At 45.3% G+C, this 10623-nt stretch overlaps 1 protein-coding gene across 1 annotated transcript; it reads right to left on the minus strand.

Annotated features, from left to right (window-relative positions):
* Positions 1 to 7235: 7235 nt before the first annotated feature.
* On the minus strand, positions 7236 to 9975 carry LOC123443399 (universal stress protein PHOS32-like). The gene is made up of 2 exons (XM_045119748.1): positions 8967 to 9975; positions 7236 to 7484 (listed from the first exon to the last, which is right to left on the minus strand). The coding sequence occupies exons 1-2, from the start codon at positions 9739 to 9741 to the stop codon at positions 7477 to 7479; spliced, it is 783 nt and encodes a 260-aa protein (XP_044975683.1). The 5' UTR covers positions 9742 to 9975; the 3' UTR covers positions 7236 to 7476.
* Positions 9976 to 10623: the final 648 nt, after the last annotated feature.

The raw sequence follows: 10623 nt of genomic DNA on the forward strand, positions 1-10623 counted from the left end.
CCTTCACTAACGATTTGAGTAGGTATGGATATATCTACTTGATGAAGCACAAGTCTGAAACGTTTGAGAAGTTCAAGCAATTTCAGAGTGAAGTTGAAAATCATCGTAACAAGAAGATCAAGTTCCTACGTTCTGATCGTGGGGGTGAATATCTGAGTTTCGAGTTTGGTGCTCACTTAAGACAATGTGGAATTGTTTTCACAGTTGACACCGCCTGGAACACCACAGCGTAATTGTGTGTCCGAACGTCGTAATCGTACTTTGCTAGAAATGGTGCGAGCTATGATGTCTCTTACCGATTTGCCGTTATCGTTTTGGGGTTATGCATTAGAGACAGCTGCATTCACTTTAAATAGGGCACCATGAAAATCCGTTGAGACGAGACCATACGAGCTGTGGTATGGCAAAAGACCAAAGTTGTCGTTTCTTAAAGTTTGGGGATGTGATGCTTATGTCAAAAAGCTTCAGCCTGAAATTCTAGAACCCAAAGCGGAAAAGTGCGTCTTCATAGGTTACCTAAAGGAGACGGTTGGGTACACCTTCTATCTCAAATCCGAGGGCAAAATATTTGTTGCTAAGAACTGAGTTTTTCTTGAGAAGGAGTTTCTCTCGAAAGAATTGAGTGGGAGGAAGATAGAACTTGATGAGGTTGTCGAACCTCTAATCCCTCTAGATGGTGGCGCAGGGCAGGGGGAGACCTCTGTCGAAGCGACGCCGATTGATGAAGAAGTTAATGATGATGATCATGAAACTTAGGATTAAGTTCCTATCGGACCTCGCAGGTCGACAAGATCATGTTCTACTCCTGAGTGGTACGGTAATCCTATCTTATCAATCATGTTGTTAGACAACAATGAACCTGCGAATCATGAAGAAGCAATGGTGGGCCCGGATTTCGACAAATGGCTGGAGGCCATGAAGTCCGAGATAGGATCTATGTATGAAAACAAAGTGTGTACTTTGGAAGTATTACCTGAAGGCCGCAAGGCTATTCAGAACAAATGGATCTTTAAGAAGAAGACGGACGCGGACGGTAATGTGACCGTTTATAAAGCTCGACTTGTGGCAAAGGGTTTTTCACAAGTTCAAGGAGTTGACTAAGATGAGACGTTCTCACCGGTAGCGATGCTTAAGTTCGTTCGAATCATGTTAGCAATAGCTGCATTTTTCGATTATGAAATCTGGCAGATGGATGTCAAAACGGTGTTCCTTAACGGTTTTCTTAAGGAAGACTTGTATATGATGCAACCCAAAGGTTTTGTCGATCCAAAGAATGCTAACAAAGTATGCAAGCTCCAGCGATCCATTTATGGACTGGTGCAAGCATCTCGGAGTTGGAATAAGTGTTTTGATGAGGTGATCAAAGCATTTGGGTTTATACAAGTGGTTGGAGAATCTTGTATTTACAAGAAAGTGAGTGGGAGCTCTGTGGCGTTTCTAATATTATATGTGGATGACATATTGCTGATCGGAAACAACGTGGAGTTTTTGGAGAGCGTAAAGGATTACTTGAATAAAAGTTTCTCTATGAAGGACCTAGGAGAAGCTGCTTACATTCTAGGCATTAAGATCTATAGAGATAGATCGAGACGCCTGATAGTACTTTCACAAAGCACATACCTTGGTAAAGTTTTGAAGAGGTTCAAAATGGAACAGTCCAAGAAGGGGTTCTTGCCAGTGTTACAAGGTATAAAATTGAGTAAGACTGAGTGCCCAACAACTGCGGAAGATAGAGAACAAATGAGTTATGTCCCCTATGCTTCAACCATAGGTTCTATCATGTATGCAATGTTGTGCACTAGACCGGACGTCAGCTTGGCCATAAGTATGGTAGGCAGGTTTCAAAGTAATCCAGGAGTGGATCACTGGACGGCGGTCAAGAATATTCTGAAGTACCTGAAAAGGACTAAGGAAATGTTTCTCGTTTATGGAGGTGACGAAGAGCTCGTCGTAAAGGGTTGCGTCGACGCAAGCTTTGACATTGATCCGGATGACTCTAAGTCTCAAACCGGATACGTATTTATTCTTAATGGGGGTGCGGTAAGCTGGTGCAGTTCCAAGCAAAGCGTCGTAGCATATTCTACATGTGAAGCGGAGTACATGGCTGCCTTGGAGGCAGCTAAGGAGGGTGTCTGGATGAAGCAGTTCATGGCGTATCTTGGAGTTGTGCCGAACGCACTAAATCCAATAACTCTGTTCTGTGACAACACTGGTGCCATTGCTTTAGCAAAGGAACCAAGGTTTCACAAGAAGACCAGACACATCAAACGATGCTTCAACCTCATCCGCGACTACGTCGGAGAGGACGTAAATATTTGCAAAGTGCATACGGATGTGAATGTAGCAGATCCGCTGACTAAACCTCTTCCATGGGCAAAACATGATCAACACCAGAACTGTATGGGTGTTAGATTTATTACAATGCAAAACGCATGGCGATGTGAGGACTAGATTATTTACTCTAGTGCAAGTGGAAGACTGTTGGAAATATGCCCTAGAGGCAATAATAAAATAGTTATTATTATATTTCCTCTTTCAAGATAATCATTTATTATCCATGCTATAATTGTATTGAATGAAAACATAGATACATGTGTGGATACATAGACAAAACAATGTCCCAAGCAAGCCTCTAGTTGGCTAGCCAGTTGATCCAGGATAGTCAAGGTTTTCTGACTATATGCAAGTGTTGTCACTTGATAACTGGATCACATCATTAGGAGAATCATGCGATGGACTAGACCCAAACTATAAACGTAGCATGTGATTGTGTCACTTTGTTGCTATTGTTTTCTACGTGTCAAGTATTTATTCCTATGACCATGAGATCATATAACTCACTGACACCGGAGGAATACCTTGTGTGTATCAAACGTCACAACGTAACTGGGTGACTATAAAGGTGCTCTACACGTATCTCTGAAGGTGTCCGTTGAGTTAGTATCGATCAAGACTGGGATTTGTCACTCCATGTGACGGAGAGGTATCTTGGGGCCCACTTGGTAATACAACATCACACACAAGCCTTGCAAGCAATGTGACTAAGTGTATTTACAGGATCTTGTATTACAGAACGAGTAAAGAGACTTGCCAGTAACGAGATTGAAATAGGTATGGGGATACCGACGATCGAATCTCGGACAAGTAACATACCGAAGGACAAAGGGAATGACATACGGGATTATATGAATCCTTGGCATAGAGGTTCAACCGATAAGATCTTTGGAGAATATGTAGGATCCAATATGGGCATCCAGGTCCCGCTATTGGATATTGACCTAGGAGTGTCTCGGGTCATGTCTACATAGTTCTCAAACCCGCAGGGTCTGCACACTTAAGATTCGATAATGTTTTAAGTATAGTTGAGTTATATGTGTGGTTACCGAAGGTTGTTCGGAGTCCCGAATGAGATCACAGAAGTCACGAGGGTTTCCGGAATGGTCTGGAAACGAAGATTGATATATAGGATGGTTTCATTTGGTCACCGAAAAGTTTCGGGCATTTCCGACAGTGTACCGGGAGTGACGAATGGGTTCCGGGTATTCACCGGGAGGGGCCCACCCACCCGAGAGTGAGCCGAGTGACCCTAGGGTGGCGCACCAGCCCTTAGTGGGCTGATGAGTTCAGCCCAATAGGGCCATGGCGCCACAAGTGGAAAAACACCAAAGGAAAGAAAAAAAAGGAAAGAGGGAGGTGGGAAGGAAGGAGTGGACTCCTTTCCCCAAACCGAATTGGAGTGGGAGTCCACCTCCTCCCTTCGGCCGGCGCACCTTGGGAGCCCCAAGGCTAGCCCCTCCCCTCCTCCTATATATGCTGGTGGTTTTAGGGCTTTTGAGACACAACTTTTGCCACGTGCAACTCAAACCTATACCACGTAGTTTTACCTCTAGATCGGATTTCTGCGGAGCTCGGGCGGAGCCCTGCAGGAGTAGATCATCACCACCACCGGAGCGTCGTCACGCTGCCGAAGAACTCATCTACTTCTCCGTCTCTCTTGCTGGATCAAGAAGGCCGAGATCGTCATCGAGCTGTACGTGTGCTGAACGCGGAGGTGCCGTCCGTTCGGCGCTAGATTGGAACGGGTCGTGGGACGACGGTGATTTGAATCACGAATTCGTACCACTACATCAACCGCGTTTCTCAACGCTTCCCGCTTAGCGATCTACAAGGGTACGTAGATCTAATCTCCTCTCATAGATGGACATCACCATCATAGGTCTTCGTGTGCGTAGGAAATTTTGTGTTTCCCATGCAACGTTCCCCAACAGTTGTTGCCCGCGAAAGCTTCTCTAGATCCTCCAAAAAGCAGTTGATAAAATAGGAAGTACTGAGCGGGCTCTCAAACTTCTCATCATGGATTGCGCGCCGACGCGCCCACCAAATGGCCCACATTGTGACGGGAACTCGGGTGAGCTCAGCCCACGGAAGTGTTTCGAATAACCAAAACACCCATCGCTTGGCATCGTCCGTCATATTGGAGGTGATGACCTTCGTAAGCTCTTCATCTACTAACGCCCAGACGCAACGAGACATCTTGCATTCGAACAGGGAATGACGCCACGAATCGACTGCCGATTGGCATAAGCTGCATGCCGGAGAATCCGCCATCCCACGGTTATTTCTAACTTCGCCTGTGGGAAGAGAAGTTCGCGCCAGGCGTCAGACAAACACCTTGATCTTTGATGGTATTTTCACACCCCAAAGCTTAGTCCAGGCTTTGCGGTTGGCCTCAATCCGAGAATGGCCCGTAGCCTGCTCCATCCAAGCTGTTCGCTGCTCCTTTGTTTCAGACAAGACTCGGTAAGCTGATCTGACAGAGAACACCCCATTCATGTCATAGTGCCATGCCCAAAAATCATGTGGTCTCAGAGTAAGTGGAATGTTCAGGATCGCCGCCTTATCCGCAAGTAAGTGCTTCTCCAGCATCGCCGCATCCCAGGTCGCCGATGTTTGATCTATCAATTCAGCTACCCTCAGGGAGGCACTTGGTGTGCCAAGACATATCGGCCTCAGTTTGTGATCCCGTGGAATCCAATTGTCTAGCCATATGCAGGTGTCATGCCCATTGCCAATGCGCTTGATAAGTCCTAGCTTAAGAGTGTTCTACCCTCGAGGATAGAGCGCCACACTTGTGAAGGGTAGCCACCCAATTATGGTGGCACATTCCTCACGAGAGCTTGAAGCACGCCATCCAATAGGTTGGAATTGCTTGTGCTACAGCCTTGATGAGCACCTCTTTGACTCCCACTGAAAGTGCCTTCTCTATCCAGCCTTGAACATGCTTCCAGATCTTGTCTTTCAGGTACTTAAAGGATCCTTCTTTTGCTCTCCCCACATCGCTAGGGAGGCCTGGATATTTCTCTTACAGCTTTTCATTTTGGAAATCCAGGACATGATTGATCTCATGTCTTAATCCTTCTGCGCACCCCTTGCTGAACAAGATGGAGGACTTGTCCTTGTTGATTCTCTGTCCTGAAGCCCCGCAGTATCTCTGGAGCAGGGCGTCAACATGGCGAGCCATATCAGGGGTAGCGTTAAAAAATAACAAACTGTCATCAGCAAAAAGGAGGTGATTCATTGTCGGAGCATCATCCGCCACTTTAATCCCCTCAATTCTCTCATGAGCAAGGGTAGACTCGAGCAGGCAAGACAGCCCTTCGGCTGCCAGCAAGAACAGGTAAGGGGAGATAGGACCCACTCCCCCCTATCGTATACCCCGCGAAGGCTTGAATTCCTCCAGTTTCCCGCCGTTCAGCAAAACTGAGAAAGAAACAATAGTTACGCATCTCATGACTGCCTCTCTAAACCACATAGCAACGCGTAGGTACGGCCACTCAAGGCAATCGTAGGCTTTCATCATATCCAGCTTTAGCGCACAAAATCTGTTGCCTTTCAGCTTCTTTGTTTTCATGTAATGCAAGCACTCGAACGCAGAGATGAAATTGTCAGTAATAAGGCGGCCTGGCACAAATGCAGACTGTTCTTCGGAGACGATATCGGGGAGAATAAGCTTCAGACGGTTAGCGAGAACCTTCGATGCGATCTTGAAGATCACATTGCATAGGCTAATAGGTCAAAAATATCCCAGATTCTTTGAACTTGCTATCTTGGGAATTAAGACTATTAACGTTTTGTGGATCTTCTCCGAGGAATCAATTCCATTGAGAACACGAAGCACCATATCAGTCAACTCATCACCACACAACTCCCAGTGTTGCTGGAAAAAATGCAAGGGAAAGCCATCCGGCCCAGGGAAGAATATCATATGAAAACCAACAGTCGACGAAAACCGGTGAAAACCACACACAAAAAATGTTTTGAAGTTTCAAAAAAAAACGTGATGTTAAAAGGATGATGTTTTATTGCCACACAAAGTTTCAAGTTGAAACACATTACGAGATATGAGCTAAAAAAAGACAATATCAACTTTGAATAATGCCAAATAGTAATGTCACTATTCAAGGCTTAAATTTGTCTTTTTCGTAGCTCACATCTCGTAATGTGTTTTAACTTGAAACTTTGTGTGACAATAAAACATCATCCTCTTAACATCCTATATTTTTTTATTTTTTTTTAAACATAAAAATATGGTTTCCACGAAGTTTTCATAGAATATTGGTTTTCGTATAATATTCTCCCATCGCAAAGGGAGAATATCATATGGAAACCAACATTCGACAAAAACTGATGAAAACCACAAAAAAATGGTTCAAAGTTTCGAAAAAATCTGAAAATAATACGGGATGTTAAGAGGATGATGTTTTATTGCCACGCAAAATTCCAAATTGAAACACATTATGAGATGTGAGCTAAAAAAGACAAAATCAACTTTGAATAGTGCCAAATAGTGACAAAATCACCGGTTTCCGTCGAATGTTGGTTTCCATATTGGTTTCCATATGATATTCTCCCGTTCAGCAAACTCACCTGCAGACAGGGGGCTTCGAATTCCCAATGACGTTTCTAAAATCATGACAGTTCTTAGCAAACAATCCCAACAAATTCCATAACCAAGCAGAAACAAACATCATCCAAACAGCAGCTCCTTTATGCAGGAACACACTGCTTTCCAACAGCAAAAATATCCCAGGAAGTCAAAGCAGCCAAGATTCGTCTACTTCTTACAAAATCAGAATCATGCAAAAGCAGATAACCACGGAGATACGAGAAGCGTCCGAATGGTCACTCGTGGAAATAAAAACAAGTAACCAAACTGAAATAATGTTCCAGGGAGCTAATAAAAAACGTTCATAGAACAACACGTTAACAACTAGTACCATATGCAGAATTACATTATTCTCATTTCAGTTCTCAGGAAGCGAAACAGCAAGGACAGGTCCATGATCTACAAGTCTGACACAAACTCAAGCGGAAAGCAGAGTGGAAAAACCACTCAGTTACAGCTTACAGATGGCTTGGCATCAAGCAAAACTTGCTCTCTCGTGATCAGGCTGCTTGGTGCTCGCTATTACCTTCTCAGTTTTCTGTTAACACAGGGGAAACGGAATCTTATTCATGATGTATGCATGTAAAACAACTCGCCAACCAACGAGGCAGTAGATTTCGATACAGAATAACATAGGCAATGAGAAAAAAAAGAGCATACAGGCTGTGAAAGTGAATGGCCTGAAATAGACACCGACTAGGTAGAGATCAAGCGATGACAATGTTACACTGAACATGTTATGATGGGATGCAGAATATGAAAGCAAACAAATGGTATGTTCAGGATGGTTTTTATTCTCTTATGTTCAACGAAAAGATAAGCATAAGCATCTAAGAAGACCGTGCCTCCCTCAGGGTGTGTATGCCCCTACTGTTTTCAAGTCTGAGCATCTGACTTTGTGTGGAACACAATGACAATACTCTTTAAAGCAAGAAGTTCCACTCTCTAGATGATGCTGCCTGGATATATCCATGCATCTTATGTACAATGTATTATCAGTTTGGAACTACAGGTGCAAATGGTACAAGACATCACTAGCCCATGGGGCAATAAGCTACATGAAAAGATTCAGAGCACAACCCAAAATAAGCCCTACATCTACCTAAAGGTAACTGAAAGACATCTTTCATTCTTCCTACACATATTCTCATGAAATCAGTTTCCATCACCAAAAAAAAAAGTTCCGATTGTGATTTTCCAAGGGACATATAGATGAACAAACATAAGAGAATATGATTGTGATGTTTTATGTAAGGTGTTTTTCTCCATTCCTACCCCCAGTGAATCTGCGACTTTAATATGTGCAAACTGTGAGCTGGTAAAATTCACTAGATCTACTATATAGAATATGATTTCCATTTTGAAACTGTTAATTTGATTAGTTGCAGCAATCCTCCATTCTTATCGTGTATAAGAACAACACTTAGCACATTTCAACATACAAAAGAGAATTCAAAGCTCCAGCATTCAATAATGAAAACAGTTTCATTCAATTCATAAATGAAGAGCATATCCGCTAGGTATGCATAGGGTAGATAATAGTGATAATGTCAAATGCAGCTAAGCAAGCAGCATACAGGTCAAATATACGACTCAGCCAGAGCAGAACAGCAACACAATGTGCAATGTAGCTTCACATGCCATTGTCCTTACAGCTGTTTTGCTACTCACAGTTCCAGATGCAACCTGTTTTGTGTTTTGATATTTTCACTGGGCTACGCATTTCCAGTTTCCGCTATTATACAGATTCACTGGGCCATTCACTGGACTTCTGTAGTGAATTAGTGCTAGTGCGATGCGGCCAGTTAACTAATAGCAATACTCTTCATCGTGTGTCTCCTTCCCTGCCATCACTATCAAATGCATTCTAACCATTTCCAATGTCAAAAAATTATTTAATTTTTCTGAATTTGCCGCCCTAAACCATATACTAACACAGAACATTTCGTTACCTACTTTGCAGTGGTGCAAACGAAACTATGCAGTAAAAAGTAGTTGGAGATGAAGCAAAGGAACGGACCTTTCTGCCCCTCCGGCGCCTCATGGAACACGACCTCATTCTCAGGCACCGTCCGCAGCTCATCCCCCACAGAGTCGGCACCACCCGCCGCCCCGGCGTCATCAGGGTACCTGACAACCACGACGGGGCAAACGCAGTGGTGCACGCAGTAGTCGCTGACACTCCCGAGCCTGCCGTTGCCAGCCTTGCGGGAGGCGCCGAAGCCGCGGCTGCCCATGATCATGGCGGAGAGGCCGAGGCGCTCGGCCTCGAGGCAGAGGCGCTCCTTCATGTCGTGGTCCTTGACGATGTGGATCTTGAAGGGGATCTGCGCGGCGACGAGCGGCTGCGCCAGGTCCTGCGACTTGGTGGAGGTGAAGGCGTCGAAGTCCTCCTCCCGCTTCTTCCGCGCGTCGTCCTCCGGGTCCTCGGACGCCGGGGCCGCGCCTCCGGCGCCCTCCTCGTCGACGGAGACGGGGATGGAGCCCCAGTCGGCGCCGTAGAGCACGGAGGTGGGGCGCACGTGGAGGAGCACGACGGCGTCGCCCGGGCGCAGGTAGTTCTGCACGGCCCACTTGACGGCGAAGGCGGACTCGTCGGAGAGGTCGACGGCGATGGCGATGCGGCGGTGCGGCGACGAGGAGGCCGCCAGGGAGGAGAAGAAGTAGCGCGGCGAGCTGGGCTGGATCGCCGCCACCGCCGCCGCTTGCGACGCCGCCAGGCGCACCGGCGACGGGGGCGAGGGGGAGGAGGGCTTGCCGCCGGTCGGGGAGGCCGGGTGGTGCGTCGCCGCCATCGCCTGGCTGGTCCTTCCTTCGGCAGCTGGATCCGAATGCGGAACGCTGCTGTGGAGCTCTCGATCTGATGAGGGGGGTCGGGGAAGGAGGGCGGGACGAGATCGAGGGTTTTGCCGAGGATTGAGATTGGATTGGGGCTGTGCTGTGCAACTTGCGCTGGACTGGACTGGACTGATGAGGAGGAACTGGAACTGCTGCCGGTTTCTTGTGAAACTGCGGCAGCAGCGCTGGCGAACTCGGGCATGGACACGTACCCGCTGCCTGACTGCGGCTTCTGTCGCTTTACGCTTTCTTTCATCCACCCTCAATTTTTTTAATTATTTTTTACGAAAAGTTCAGATCTCAAAAGAAAGAGAAAAAAATAGGGTAATTCAATTTTGAGGTCAGGCTCATCTACACCCGATGAAACATAAAAGAAAATAGCAAAAATAAATAAATAAAATCTACAAACAAATCTTGAATGCAAGATGTTTGAGTGTGTCAGGTATGTACAAAATTTTCCCATAGGCCCGAGATAAATGTGCAAACTCCATGAATTTGGCACGAGATCACACACATGGATATCTAGCACCTAAAAAAAAACTTTTTTATTTGTTTTGGTATTTTACACAATTTTAATGTTCACTTGCAAGAGCATATGTACCCGAGAGCCAAAATGTCACGTCCATAAAAATATTTCTATACAAACATCATTTATTTATAATGAAAAATGTTAACTAACAAACGTTAGTTGTAAGATCTCAAACACCCCGGCAACCGTTGGATCGGATGACATTTTTCAAGAAAAATTGATGGTTTTTTGCGCTACATGATAACTCTCTCTTTCGACATGACAAGTCACGTAAAGTTGCCATGACAACTTTTGTTAAAATTATATGACA

The sequence above is a fragment of the Hordeum vulgare genome, chromosome 1H (genome assembly GCF_904849725.1).
Source record: "Hordeum vulgare subsp. vulgare chromosome 1H, MorexV3_pseudomolecules_assembly, whole genome shotgun sequence".
Lineage (NCBI taxonomy): Eukaryota > Viridiplantae > Streptophyta > Magnoliopsida > Poales > Poaceae > Hordeum > Hordeum vulgare.

What these genes read in the sequence shown, in the direction of transcription:
- LOC123443399 (XM_045119748.1), bottom strand. Translation starts at nt 9,741, where the DNA reads ATGGCGGCGACGCACCACCCGGCCTCCCCGACCGGCGGCAAGCCCTCC.